Source organism: Manacus candei, unplaced genomic scaffold, assembly GCF_025592945.1.
Source record: "Manacus candei isolate 608988 ecotype Guabito, Panama unplaced genomic scaffold, ASM2559294v1 h1tg000017l, whole genome shotgun sequence".
Lineage (NCBI taxonomy): Eukaryota > Metazoa > Chordata > Aves > Passeriformes > Pipridae > Manacus > Manacus candei.
This window is the reverse complement of record NW_026138065.1, coordinates 6,741,771-6,756,896: the sequence shown is the minus strand read 5'-3', so window position 1 is coordinate 6,756,896 and position 15,126 is coordinate 6,741,771. Positions and strand designations below refer to the sequence as shown.

Below are 15,126 nucleotides of genomic sequence, written 5' to 3'. Positions count from 1 at the left end.
GAAATATTTAAAAAATTGTGGTTTGCATTTAAAAAGGACAATATCAAACTTGGCTGATGGCTACAGAAAGGTGAGGAAGGCACAGCCAAACGTTGCCAAAACAAGAGGGATGAGCCATCTGTCATATCGAGTGATTTCTTGCAGCTTAGAAGGGCTTGTTTACATGCAGAAAAGTACCTGGATTACAGCAGCTGTGCTGCTGGCAGCAGCTGCGCAGACACTGACATACAGCTGGGTTTGGGGTTTGTGTTTTTGGGTGTTTTTCATATTGGAGGGCAAACTGGGTTTGCTTTTTTCTAACCGAGATGGTTTTTTTCCTAATGGAGTACAAACCTGGAGAACCTTGGGCCTGGCTCTGGCAGTAGAAGCATGGCTTAGGATGCCTGTGCAGCTCCTGGCAGCAGGAGCACTGCTGCTGGTGGTTCTCTCACTGCAGCCCTGCCTGCTGAATCTGCCGACATCTCTCATCCTAGAACAGGTTGTAGCTGCCCTGCATCCCGTGAGGGGGCCACGCACGTCTGGCTGCAGACTGAAGGCGGGTCTGTGCTGGGTATCCTGGGAGGAAGCGCCCATTTAACAACAAAACATAAACTCCAGTTATGTTTCTGCCTCTGCTAGTAACAGTCGCTAGGATACGCACTGTGTACAGGGAGGTGCTTCCCTGACATGCAACAGTCTTGGCAAGGAGCTCTGTCCTGGGTCAAAGGACTTTATAAATGCACTCTTAGCTGTGGGACACCCAGGCCAGGCTTTGGTTCTGGGGTGCCATACGCGATCTCTACCCCCAAACCCCGGCTCTGCTGTCGTGAGCTGGCCCTTCCAGTGCTGCACTGCTTCCTGTGCTTCACAGGGAGTACTTGGCAGTGCTGCCACGTGTGTAGGAGCTCAGTGTAAGTGGTGCCTGTACACAAGTTCCTTTCTGTGCCTACTGCAGGATAACTCTTAATCAGTGAAGACATTTTTAGACATTGTGCCCAATTTTTCAGATAGCAGAATGAACCAGTGTTCTGGCAATGCCATGTACAGTCCAAGCCACTTGCATTTAAAAAAAATATTTATGGTGTAAACCACTAGTTTGGGTATTTTTCTAAATTTCTTGCAACACTAGAGTGATGTTTTTAATTAGGAATAGGTGATGAAGTTTCCTTGTTCATGACCTTTTGAAAAGCTAGGCCAGTGCTTTCTAAAAGGGCAACCTCAGACTAAACCCCAAGAAATCAAACTGAGTTAGAGAGAGAGGTGAAGTACTTTGAGACTCCTGCAGATGTTTAACTGCCGGGGGCTGGGCTCTCCCAAGCGAAGAAGTGTGCATATACTGTATTTGTGAACTACCAAGGGAGGAGCAAGTACTGCTGGAGATGGTTCGGCCCAAAGTGCTGTGGAGGACAAGGAAAGCTCCAGGATGTCAGAAAAAGCTGCTGAGGGGAAAGCAGAAACTCAGGAGCAGCTTTGTAAGTCAGGTGTTAACAAACTGACGGTGGTGAACTTAAAGTAGCACCTCTCAGTCGTGCACAGTTCTCATCCTAGGCAAAGCCCCCTGCCCCGTGCAGGTGGAGGGGAGGAGGACACCTATACTTATCAGTGGCAGATTAGTGGTTAGTTTTGTGCAGCTTTTCTCCTTTGCAAGGCATGAGCCATCTCCCCCAGTGCAGCAGGCCTCTCCAGAGCCAGCCCTCACAGGGAACTGGCTGAAATCAGGACTAGGCCAGCAATTAATCTGGATGCAACTCTTGCCTTAGTTTGTCTTTCTGCCAGTGCTGGGAGTGGCAGGAAGATTCAGCGATGAATCGGTTGCTATGTTGTAGCTTAAAAAAACTCAACTGTGGCTTCAAAAAGATGCTAAATACTTAATACATTGTCAACATCAAAAGCAGAAAAACAAAGGCAAGTGTAAAAAACCTAGAACTACAATTACTTGTGCGGGTGACTTGATATACAAGTGTTACTTTAGACAGTTTTCTGTTCCCTCTTCTGGTTTGGTTGACAATCTTTGATCTGCAGAGTAATTTTGGTCCCAGAAGTCACTGAAGTCAAAACTATGGGTAAGACAACTCAGCCAATTTTTCCCTCAAATTTTTTCATGCTCGAAAAATTTTTACAACTTGGTAGTGCAGGGCAGATCCAACTTACACTAATGATGCGAGGATCTTCTGCCTGGTTAGCATGCAAGGATTGAAAGGGTACTTGTTTTTCTCAGTGTTAATTCCCCCTTTGCTAGGATCAGATGGCTGCTTAGTAGGACACCTCTGGTGACTGCTGTGGCATATAAATGCAAGTATGTGTTCTCTGGTCTGAGTGTGGCCTTCATTTATGTCACATTAGCCTATGTTAACTCCTCTGCCACTCTGTGCTCTGGAGGTTTTCCCCCAGGTTTTAACAAATACTTGTCTGCCTTAGATTAGGGAGGTCTGTGCTGGCACTTAACAGACCACAAGTTCTGAAGTGGTGCTGATGCCCAAGACAGCTGCAAAATAAAAAGGCTCAGAATACTACTGAAGATCTCCCTGGGTGTAAATGCATGCCTAAAGTACCACTGATTGTTTACAAGGTGGGAGATGCATGAAAGGTCTGATTCTCTCTTCGTAGTTTCCATGTAACCTACTCAGACACAGCTAGAGCTATATTCGGGCTCTGCTGAACTTTCAGCTCTTTGGGGCTGTTGAGCAAGCAGGTAAGATAAACCTTGTATTATAAAATAACTTCTGTCTTTGTGGTAAGAAAGTAGTAAGAGATGAGGGAGAAGAAATGAGTAAGCCTAGAAGGAGGGATTTACTGCAATAATTTTTTCTGAAACAAATAACACTTGGGGTTTGCTCACATCATGCTGAGAAACAACGTTCAGAAAAGTTGAGCTAGCAGAGGCACGTCCACCTGCAGCATCATGTGCAGGTTGCAAGCAGCAGAGCTATGTACCCCAAAGCCTGGCACCCCCACATTGTGCATACTATGTCTTCTCCACTGCATCCTCCCTGCTGCTGTTGGAGCACCTGGGGGCCTCCAGCCCAGCCTGGGAGCATTGCATCGAAGGGAACAAGCAAAACAGGATGTTACTGTCTCAGTCAAGGTTGCCCTCTATACCAAACTGGGTTCTTTCTGCTTTGGGGTTTTTTTCTGTCTCTCTGTAGGTTGTAGCATTGTAGAAATTTTGTTTCTGGACATGCAGTCCATCCTCCTGCTTGCAGCAGGACTGGCACTTATGCTCAGGTCAGCTATGGCTTTGTCTAGATGAAGCTTGAAAACCTGCAAGGGTGGAAACTGCATGACCTCTCTGGGCAGCCCAGTGCACTGCCCTTGGAGTAAAGCAGTTTGTCCTGCTGCCTGGCCTCGAGCTCCCAGGCTGGAGTTTGTGGCCGCTGCCCCTGCCACGTCACCTGCAGCTATCAGGAGGCATTTGGCTCCATCTTTGTAAGTCCTGCAGATAATATTAGGCTGTTACTAGGTCACCTCACAGCCGCCTCCTCCTCGGACTACATCCAACTCCTTCCACTGTTTTTCCGGAGGGTAGGCAGTTGAGCTCCCTGGACATACCTCAGGAGCCCATCACTGTAGCCTCTATAGTTTTTCAGCATCCTTGTTAGGTGAGAGGCCCAAAGCTGGACAGCAATATTGGATACATTGCCTTCTCAGTGTCACATGCCGGCAGATAAGCACGTCCCTTGATTTGTTGGCCACGTACTTCCTGATGGAGCCCAGACTGCAGCTTGACTTATTTGCAGAGAGAACACTCCCCTGGCCCACGTTCAACTTGGCATCCACTCTAAGTCCTATCCTTTTCAGCAGGGTGGCTATTCAGCTTGCTGCTTCCCAGCATCTAGTGGACACTCTATTATGCAAGCAGCTACTATGTAAAAATAACTATAACAATAATAATAACAGCAATATTTAAAATCTAACTTATTAAATAGATAAACAGTAAGTCAAGCAACCAAAAAGAAACATTAGTTTTAAATTACTTGTGCAAATTAAATGTGTCATGTATTCTCCCCATTTACTTTGGGAGACCTCGGAGAAAGCAGCCAAAATAGTGCAATAAGAACAATTTCAGTACTTATGCATCAGTGAACACAACACTTAAATATCAAAAACCACATTTGGATTCCAGGCCTAGGACATTCCTTCAATCATACCTTTTGCATGAATGTGCCTGCCCCTTTTTTTTCCAAAAAGTATCTCCTGTGTGGAGCAGGGGCCCCCAAGTGCCACACCGGCTGCCGACCCTCAAGATGACTGGCTGGTTCCCGTATGTGGCTGCGATAGGAGCTGCTTCCTCCAAAGGAAAGGAGGAGGTGGAAGGAATCATTGTGATCCAGTGTTCCAGTCGGAAGGGCTGCATGCTGAGCCCAGCCCTGCTCAGCACTGAGAAAACTCCACAGTCTGTTTGGCAGTGGTGGAGGCTGGGAGACACTTCCTGAAGATCAACATCTCCCCAGTGGCTCCTGGACATTCACGGGAGGGGGCTGCTGCTGCTGCTTCAGCAGCTGCGTTGGCACAGCCATGGGATATTTATGTGCCTCCACAGCCTGGCAGCTAGCCAGCCAGTCCTTTTTTATTTTTTCCTTCATGGAAACACCCGTGGAAGGGAAACGAGATGCTCCAACCGTTTCTTTCAGCAGATCCTAGTACAGACAATGAAGAGAAGTTTTCAGGAGTGATCTTGCCTTTATAGGTGCTTACTGCCTTGAAAGGTGTATTATCTAGCAAGTACAAGTATCCTCTAGTTCCAGAGCAAACCAATGAAAATTACACTGCTGAAAGCAACTGAAGGGCTGATGGAGGAAGGCAGAGAGTGGATGGGCTCCTCCTTGAATGGTGGCTGTGTCTTCAGTGTTCCAATTGGTGTGAATCCCTCTGGAGGCCACCAGTAGATGGACAGTGTTGCTGATGTATCAGTAACTGAACTCCTCCAAATTTATGACAGTTCACTGTCATATCATCCTTCGCTCTGCTGGAACAGAACATTGCTCTGAGGGAGCGGCTTCCTGACCATCTGGTAGGTGGCCACTCTGTGACCCATTTAGATGCTCTTGATGTACATCTCTTAGAAGATCTTGAGAGTGCAGGTGTGGGTGACAAGAGATGTACAGACTGAGACATGGTGTCCCTAGCAGAAGGATGAATGGTGATACAGAAAATGGTGAGTAGAAATAAATGGTGACTGGCTTTTGGGAAGGGGAGTACCATTGTGCTTGTTAGTGGGGGTAGGAAGCCTTCTACCCCCTCTAGTGGTTCAAGGGGACTTTGTGAGGTGTAGGAAGAAAAGGCTGAGCTTTTGCTTTTTTCATTCATTTGGGAGTCTTAGTAGGCAGTTACTGAAGAAGATGGCACTGGGATACTACTATCAGAGCTAAGAAACCGAGTCAAACAAGTTCTGTCATGGCCTCCTCAGTGCTGCCTCAGGGCAACCCTCAAGAGCTTTATATCTTGGATGAAAGCACTATAAGCCCAGCATGTAACAATCACTGGTAGTTCCGGATTTCTTTGGGGGACCTGAACAGGGTACTATCCCCTCTATTTCGAGGAACAGGCTGTTGGCTGGCTTTCTTCCTCTGTACTTGCTCTGTGAAGGATTCCTGCAACAGCCATTTGTGGTAATGTATCTGCCCAGTAATAAACCTGTTATTTTCTTTTCATCTTCAGCAATATTCCTACTATCTCAGCCAGAGCCTGAATGTTTTCTGACAGGGAAGGAGATGTTAGCTTCCCTTTAATCACATGAGTAACATACCCTAAATGCTCTGTTGGCGGGGATTGTGGGCACCCGGACTGTGAATTTGTTCAGATCAAGGAGCAACAGGTAGATGGGCCGAGTGGATCTCTCATCCTGTTTCCACAGCATCTGTGCAGTGTCACAGTGATGAGGTGGTGGAAGAAGATTTTTCTCACTGTTTTTTGCCACCTGGCAAAGGTAAAGGTGGTAAAAACCCTTGACCTGGATGACAGAAAGCCAGAATATAAGCCAGAGTCGTAAAGCTTATAAGTGAACTCCAAAGACCTGTCACATATGTATATGCAGGACTGAAGGCCAAGGTGTGTCATGGATAAATGCACACCGTGACCACCAGAGTTAATCACAAGCCATTTGCCATCAGCAAGAGATGAGGATCTGTTTTCCAGGGAGAAAACTCACATTGGCCAAGAGCGCACCTCCTGCTCTATTTTAGAGCATTTGACAAAATAAACAAGTTTAAACAACAAGCAAAGCATGTGTTTCCTTCTCTCCAGAGCAGGAAGAGGGGGAACCTTCGGTTCTGTTAAACAGATCAGCACAATATACAGGCTGGATATTTTTGGAGATGTGGCCAGCCTAAAGAAAAGGATCCCTGCAGTGGTAATTGTTCGCTCCCACAGTACATTTTAGGTACTGCCAGTGGGCTCCTGGCATGTTCAGGAAAGTTGAAGATTCTGACGCAGCCTTGCTCATGATAGATGACAGAAGCTGGAAGGATTAAAATAGGCTCAGAACAAACCGCTCTTAATCTTTAAAACAAGCAGACATAAGGATGCCATGACCTATTCCTGCAGGAACAGGCAGACCCACTGCTGGATGGCTCTCAGGCAAACTATGAACCTAAGCAGAGAAGAAACAAAGAGTGTGTGAAAAAGTGGGAGCCTATGAACAGTCTTAGGCAGGGTGCTGTTAGCTATAAACAAAGGTCTGAGTATCCCTCAAATTGTCTCATCCAAAGTTCTACCCCCCATCAGCCTGCTGCCCCGCCTCCATTTGAAGGTTTAGCAGCCATACTTGCTTATAGTGTAATATTTTCATTTTAAGTGTAAGAAGGATATATATTCCAAGGCCTTGAGTCCCCTTAATTAAAACTCAGCTCCATTTCTGATACTTAATAAATTCTTGGTACTTCAATTAGGAAAAAAAACCATCAAAGGATCATCTTCCTGATATCTGAATATACTGTAAAGCTTTTGGTTTGATCACTTTTTCAAGGCAAGAACAACGTATTTGTTTCAAACTTTAAATGGAACACAGCAAAAACTTTCACTGGTAACCACTTAGCTCTTGATCTAAATGCCTGGACAGGAATTAGAGAAGTATGGGAATTAGTCTACTAAGTTGGAGAAAATCTTTTGCTTGGGAGCTCATTACAACTGCATTCACACAGTACTTCATTGTTACCTGGGTTGCTTACACCAGAAACAACAAACGTGCTTCCTCCAGGCCTTAAAAAAAAAAACCTACCAAAAGCCAGACTCAGTGACAGGAGATGACCTTTCCTTTGCAGCACCCAAGGACTTGGGTCTGTGTGACACACACAGAATAGCCTGGAAGCCTGCAAAATGCAGTGAGGGCCAATGCCTCCCCAAAATCACTGCCTGAGTAAAGACGTAAATTATGAGTTTGGAATGTAACAAGCTGTAATTGCCTCTGCTGTCACCTCCAAAAGAGTTCCTGAGTTTTGAGCCTGTTGCAGCTGTCGATGGCAAGACCTTTGCTTCAGTGAGAGGCACTGAAGAGCAGAGTCAATCTGCTCATGTGCATCTCTGGCAGTGGGGTTGGCAGTTAACCTTGGATTGCCACGTTTCACCCTGTTGCCTCAACAGGGACTTTCCTTCCTGAAGGACCTGGAGGACACACGGTGCCCTTGCGCAAGCGTCCCGAGTGTGCGCTCCTGCCGGAGGAGGCTGGCACACACCTTTTCCCAAGAGTATCACCACTGCAAGGAACGGGAAGAGACAAGGTGTGGAGGAGCTATGGGGGCCATAAACGCATTTCTTTATTTTGCTGGTGTTGTAGGCTGCTTTAAGGATTTTACTAACTTCAGGGATAAACACTAAGTGTGCTTGTCAGTCACTGTGCAGTGACTGACTGACATAACTGTCAGTAAAAGGAACAGGATTTTAACAGCTCTACAGTTTCAAGTTGCTGTACTTCATTCTCTCCCTTCTTATGGCTCATTCAGAGGGCTGAAAACCAAGCATCTTCAAAATCACTATTTCTCTTCCTTTCTAGTAACTGTCTGGTAAGTTTTAACTTAAGGAATATTTTGAACATCCAAAAAGCAAAAACTATCACGTCATTAGCAGCAACACTTAAGAGATCAAGTCTGAAAATAAAATACAGAGGCTTAGTATATATTTCCACCAATAACTCAGAGTTCAGAAATTAGCACTAAGGGATGAGCAGCGATACAGCTCACTAATTTTAAAAAACCAGTTATGTAATTGTTTTCAAATGTTAAAATTACTTCTATAAAGTTGCTGTAATTTTTATTTTCTTATCCATGTATCCTAATTTATGACAACTAATAGCTTTGAGATTTTTTTGTTTCATCCAATCCCTCACCTTTTCAATGTGGTAACCCATCAGTCACTTTCAATTCACTTTCCACAGCTGGCAGGGAAGCAGCCTAGCCAGCACTTTCAGAAATTATTGTGAGACATTTTCCCCTGCGTGTTTAGCCATAAGCATTCTTCCCTCTGCTGTTGCAGGCCCCTCCTTTCACACCGAGTCCTGCTCACAGCTTCCTTGCCTTATATCTCCACCCTCTCCTATTCAGCAAAGGCCCCAACTTTTAATTAGCTCAATTCCACCTCAAGTTTTAGTACATACTGAAGCTCAAACGTGTTGGCCAGGCTGCCTCTGCATATTGCCTCTTTCCCCATTTTTCTGTCAACATCTGGCAGGCTCATTTTACATTCTGCACAGTGAAGCAGAAGTATTACACTGGTTATCTACACAGTGCAAAGACATCTAGCGTTTCACAGTTACTGGCCAGAATTGCTAATACTGTAGTTAAGCTGCTATTGAGCTAATATCCTTAAATGCAGTAACTTAAACCAACACCAATTAACACCAGAGAGGATTTAATGCTGCAGTTTTCCCCAGATTTTTTGATTTACACAGTATCATAATGCTTCTCTTTTCTCCTAATCAGTCACAGTACTTGTGTGTTTTGAAGGATGCCATGATGCACATGCTCCCTCCTCTCCCATCAGCACAGAACACCATTCTCTTCTTTCTCTACTAGTGCTCTTTGCCAAAGAGCAAATTTTCATCCCGGTGCTTTTGTTGCCTAAACTCCTCTAAGCTGAACTATGACCTCACAGCCAAAAGACCCCCTGCTTAGGTTGCACTTTCTTTTCTCATGTCAGATAGGAGAGAACTCAACCATGTATTAAAACAGGAGCTTGCTAAGACCTGCTTCATGGCTCGCTCAGTTTCCCACTGCTGCTCTAAGGGCTTTATGAAGCAACACCTCCCATTCCAAAGGGAAGGAGCCTCCCTCCCCTTTGGCCCCCTGCCCAGCACAGACCCAGGGGAAACACTTTCCTGAATTAGCTACCAATTCACTTCTGAGTTCGGATTTTGCAGTGAGGACAGGAAGTGTTTCATTGCACTAACTGAAGTCTTCTGAACACTTTTTATATAAAATACTGGAATTAATGTCCTCAATAAAACGTATCTTTATTTTTTCCTCCAGAAGAAACAAGAGGAATAGAGGGGGGAAACAAAGAATTAGTTTATACAGGTTTGTTTTCTTCTTCTATGAGGCCAATCCACAGAGGGTAAAAGTTTAATTTTTTCAGTGTAAATAGCATGTTTGCTTAGTGCTCTCACATATATTTTCCAAATAAATAAGTAGAGCAATACTGCTGTTTACATCTGGAGTCTCAAACCTTTCCCCACCAACCTGAGTCAGCAACAGATCACAAACTCTCTCAGATTAAGTGCAGAATGGGGGGAAAGGACTATTTTTGCTCAGTGAATGCCTTTAGACCAAAAAATTCTTACAGCATCATAGGCTATAAATCATTTTATGAAAAAATAAATACAGCGTGTCAATCCTGCAGACAGAAGCAAGCAAGGAACATGATGTCATCACTCATCTTTTTAACAATATTCAATTAGACCTAAACTGTATTTCCAAATAAGATGGTTTCCTTGAAATTATAGTCATATTCCTTTTAACCATAAAATGTACAATGAAATAGTTAAGCAGAACACGCCTTTAAAAAAAACCACAAGAACAAACTATTGACCACTGGTACTTACAAATAATGTAAATTATTATTCCACAACTGTAGGGATTGTCTTAAATAGCAAGACTTTTACTCAAGTAAAAAAATTACTTATTTACATAATTTAGATTGCTTCTGAATTTTATTCAGATTTTATTCTTAGTTTCATACAGACAGAACAAACATGGAAATCCTTCAACTTCACAGTGTATGTAAGTTATCTGGTTATCCTGCAGCTGAAATCTTACAAAGGCTGCTGATCTCACCCATCTTGCACAAGCAAAGCCTTCATCTACTGTTTAAATACTTGTGTTTTACTAACAGCACTGTTAACAGTAGCACTGAAGATACACTTACTGAACAGCTGATGAAAATATTTTCCTGTATTTAAATGAGATGTAATTACAACTTTGCTAAAATGAACCACTCTGTTTACAATGGAAGTTAAAAGCAGTCCCAAATCACTGCCCTTAATCCTCTCAGTAACAGAACACATCAGTTCCCAGATGTTTCACAGGAAGTCATTCCTAACTATGTGCACAGTCACACACATACATACATACATGAAACAAAGCAAGGTTTGTACAGACTTAAAAGATTCACTATGAATTTCTTGCTCAGATTTGCCAGGAAAACCATGATTTGGCAGCTTTAGACACCTCACATGTTTACAAGGCAGACTGACATCTTTATATCACCTTCTCCCAAAGCTGTGTTAGACCACAACTCCTCCACAGCAGCCTATGAATCGCTTCTTTCATTGCCAGTTTGTTTTTTTTCTGGATCAAGATAACTGCCTTCAAATAACATTCTGTTTTTCATTCCTTCTTTAAGCATTCTTTGCCGGATCCTTTGTTGAGCCAAATTGTACCTGCAGTAAAACCTAGAGGGAGGGGGATGAAAAGAAAACATGATTCCCTGCCTTATATGAGTCACGGTATCAAATCAGACTTATTCAGCCAGTTGAAACGTTGCAGTCACATATAAAAATGCTAGTAAAATTCAGCATGCTGCCTTTGGAATTAGGACAGAAGAATGGGGTATGCAAAGGAAAAAAAGAAAGAATTAGGAAAAATGGAAATAACTGGGTGGCTTGAGCTCTTAGGATTCAAGAAGTAATAGCAAGTTTTTAAAAAATATATGAACATAAAAATTCACTCACATTGAACTGTTTCCCTTTAAAAAAGAGAAATATCTTGGGGAGAAGGAAGAGGATGCTTTGCTAGGCAAGTTTTTTAATGGAGTTTCAAAAGCAGTGTGAAATACTGTTTCTGAAAACAAACACGGGGATCATGTAGGACAGTTCAGCCAACACATGTCTGTTAAAATTGAAGAAGCATTTTACATACCAGTATCCTAACATCGTGGAAATAAAGCCACCAACTGCAAAGTCACAAGATCTTCTAACTCTACCTAAAAAAGACCAACAAAAATCCTCCAAAAAGTTAGAGGAAAAAAAGCCTTGGATCACTTCCCATTAGTAATAACACTTAACAGCAAATAGGAATTTTTTCTCTTGCAAATAAATACATAACCAGAAGGAATAAGTACTTACTAGTTGCTAAAAAATGTCCAAGACCCACAACTAAAGACCCCAGGGAGCCATAGAGCACAGATTCTCGTGCACATGGGACACTTTGAACATCAAGAAATCCCAAGAGTTTAAAGGACTGTAAGACACAACAAAAAAACACACCATAAACTTAAAAAAATCACTTTTGTAGAAGTCTATGATGCCAACTCCATTCTAAAACTGACTTGTTATTTTCGCAGCCAAATAGACTGTATTTCCAAATACAGTTGAGGATTTACTGCTTGCACAGTTATAGCTGAGGAAAAGTGAACAAGCACAGCTGTATCAGGAATGGTTTTGGAAGAACTACTAACTTACGCAACATAATTTTCTACAAACCCGTTGATCCATCCTTTTTACTGAATATTATAAAATAACTACTTAATTTTCCCCCTTTACATTCCCCAAAAAAGGAAGAGAGAAAACCCTTAAGAATGCAGGATTTTTGTTACATCACAACACACAAATAAGGTTACAATCAAGTACACAGTTAGTTATGCCATGTAATTTTAGTATATGAAAAGGTAAATGTGCTTTAAAAAAAAGTGAAATTACTAGAGAATGAGCATATAATAGAGAACCTTGTACTGAACAGTGAATGAAAACGTTTATAAACCAGTAAACTTTAACCTAACTGTATGTACAGCCAGGGGCAGGGCACAGAAATTCTTCTATACATAACAAGTAATTTTCTTAATTAACCTACTGGTAAAAAAAAAATCAACTACATATGCTGCCTCCTATCTATAAACTGACCTTTTATTTCACTCAAATGGCAATTACATGTGGCATTCACAAAGTCAACTGCGAACTGAAAAGTATGATTTTCATTTCAGAGACGCCTACTCTGGCTTCTGCATGTAATTCCTATTTCCCACCTGACAAACATCCTTGCAAATGCAGGCTGGCACCACAAGCAGGAGTGAGAAACTGCATACAAAAAAGAAGCCTCAAGATGATATGAATCAGGGTCAAGGTGGCTGCACCACAGTAACATCAGCACATCTTTCTGCTATCATTCTTTTGTCAGTGATAGTGCAAGAATACATCTTCGTTCTGTTGTGTTTAAATCCTTAGAGCATTAAGTGCCATGTGTGCAACTGTATCTAAATTCATCAAAGATGACTGGTTTATTTTTTTAAAGGTATTCTACTTGGTCAAAGTGGATTTTAAAGATGGAGAACTACAATCAACTGTTCGTGGAGGGCTGATATCTCTGAGACAAGTCATCACAAAACTGGTAATAGGGATGACAAGCATCTGACAACAGCTAGATTTGTAAGGAAGTATGGAAATCCCCATCGTTAGTTTTATCCACGTTCCCTATGGAAAACTATCAGCTGTTTCCACATAATCCCTATGTACACGCCAGGCAGAAAGGATGTGGTCTATGCTGGTCGAATCTCCCAAGCAGCAATTTCAAGTACTCTCACATGGAAGAAGTCACTGAATATTCTGCTGTTGTTGGCCAAGGAGGTATCCCTGCTACATCCGTGCAGCATGATGCACTCTTTTAAAATAGCATTTCACCTGTTGCCGAACTGGAAATCGTTTGTTATGCCTCTAACCACCGTAATCACCGGCGTTAAGGAGGTTCCAGTGTCACGACGGCGTTTCGCCCACAGAGAGAAACTCCCACGGGGGGGTCCGGGGGAAAACAAACACACACAACCCCTCGCCCCACCCACTCGGCCCTACAGAGCCTCAGTTCTGCCGCGGTTTTCCGTGTATTGTTCTCTAATTATTTCCTCCGGAGATAAAACAGCGGGTGTGAGGGTCGCGGCTCCTCTGCCACAACCTCCCATGTCCCCAGCGCGGGACTTCCGCGGAGACACGGGTGCCCGCGTAGCTCTTCCTCATTCTCCTCCTCCTCCTCCTCCTTCTCGCCCCTCTCCGCCCCCCCTCTCCATTACCTTCCTCGGCTCAGAGTCGCCCTCGCCCGCCATGACGCGGCAGCGCCTTCCCGCCCGCACCAGCGAGCCGGGGCCGCGCCCGCGTGGAGAGCGGCGCCGAGGAGCGGCCGCTCCGCCCGCCCCGTCTCTATGGCGCCCGCGGAAGGGGCGGGGGCGGCCGCGCCGGCGCCATTTTAGGTCCCGGCGCCGAGAGAGATTCCAGCGAAAATCCTTTGTTCGGCGAAATGGGTCACGGAGCGGGGCGCGCGCGCGCGCGGGCACGCGGGCGGGAGGCGGAGCGCCGGGCTCATCCCGCCCCTCTCCTCCCCTTCCCTTCCCACTCCCTCCCGCTCCAGGCGCGCGCCTCCGTGGGGCGCGGGAGAGCGTAGACTGTGGGCAGCGTCTGGATCCTGGCTCCCGATTCTTGGCTGCCGGCGGGCACCCGGGGCTACGGGAGACTGTGCTCGGGTGTACCATGAATGCTGGAAGAGAGGCCCTGCCGGAGTCCGGCTGAGCCGCGTTGTTAAAAGCCAAAAGAGAAGTCAAGGGGGTGAGGGATGTAAACACGCTCAGTGGGTAGCACCTAGTGGGAGAAGGAGGTGATGGGATCCCTCACGGGGTGTAGGTAGCCTGAAGGATGCGGGGATACACCCCCCAAAGGCAGATGGGGGAGAGTTGATTGTCCGTCTCCGCAACTCAGAGTGCTGGAAAGGGACGATGGCTTGTGCTGCTGGGAGAAAAGTACCTCGGTGGCAGCGGGAAGCGGGAAGTGGAGGAAGAATTGTTTGAAGAGAAGTGCTGTGGAAAATGGCCTCCTGTGAGGCCATGTACATCTACTTCAAGCGAAGCCCCAGGGGGTTCGGAAGGGGTGAAACCTGCGTTAAATCACTTGAACATGGTGGAAATTACCTAGTAGGTATGTAATTGTATCTGCGGTAAGGATGTGAAGAGGTAAATAGAAACAAGTGACTTAGGACAGAGTTACAGTTCTGCAAGATACTGTAAAAATACATTTTGCCGCAAGAAAACAAGTCTCTACCTGCCAAGAAGTGAATTACAGGGTAGGTTCAATTTAAGATCTTTTCCATCTTAGCGATGAAGTATCACAAGGATGAGAGATGTGTAATATTGCTCTTTGATTTAAAAAATAGTGTGTCTTGACCTGGGAGGCATGAGATGTCTTCAGACCTTGTTAAATATTATTATGTATTTGGGGTTTTTTTAATCCTATGCTAAATAAAACAGTCTTTTTCACACACTGAAATTTATGTCAATTTGAATTTTATCTCATTACTTACATGTTTGCAGGATTTTGGAAACAATGTACTTTCACACATAATCAATTTTCATGTATCAGTAGCTGAAAAGTGCTACTGTACATTTACATGAGCTATTTTAAATCCCAGATAGATTAGAAACAAGTCTCAATCCTTCCCAACAGTCCCAATCTAGCACTGTTTTGTCATCTTTGTAGATCTTGCAGGCAGTGCTCTGAATTCACGAAACACACTGATTCAATATATTTACTATCCATTTTAAAAAGATCAGTAGGAGTCACTTGAATTGTGAGTAGCTTGGCCTGTTTAAAGCTAATGTATATTATGTATGTAGTGCTGCAAACACAGGACATTTGCTGTAATATGTGAAAAACAAATTATTGGCATAATCTCTCATTGGAAAAGTGTG

The 15,126-nt window shown here is 44.1% G+C and overlaps 1 protein-coding gene across 1 annotated transcript; it reads right to left on the bottom strand.

The window, feature by feature from the left end:
- Window positions 1–10,098: 10,098 nt before the first annotated feature.
- Window positions 10,099–13,704, bottom strand: LOC127469255 (cytochrome c oxidase assembly protein COX20, mitochondrial). Its single transcript, XM_051783368.1, has 4 exons — window positions 13,462–13,704; window positions 11,531–11,645; window positions 11,325–11,388; window positions 10,099–10,858 (listed from the first exon to the last, which is right to left on the bottom strand). Exons 1-4 carry the CDS (start codon window positions 13,492–13,494, stop codon window positions 10,717–10,719), a joined length of 354 nt encoding a protein of 117 aa, XP_051639328.1. The 5' UTR covers window positions 13,495–13,704; the 3' UTR covers window positions 10,099–10,716.
- Window positions 13,705–15,126: the final 1,422 nt, after the last annotated feature.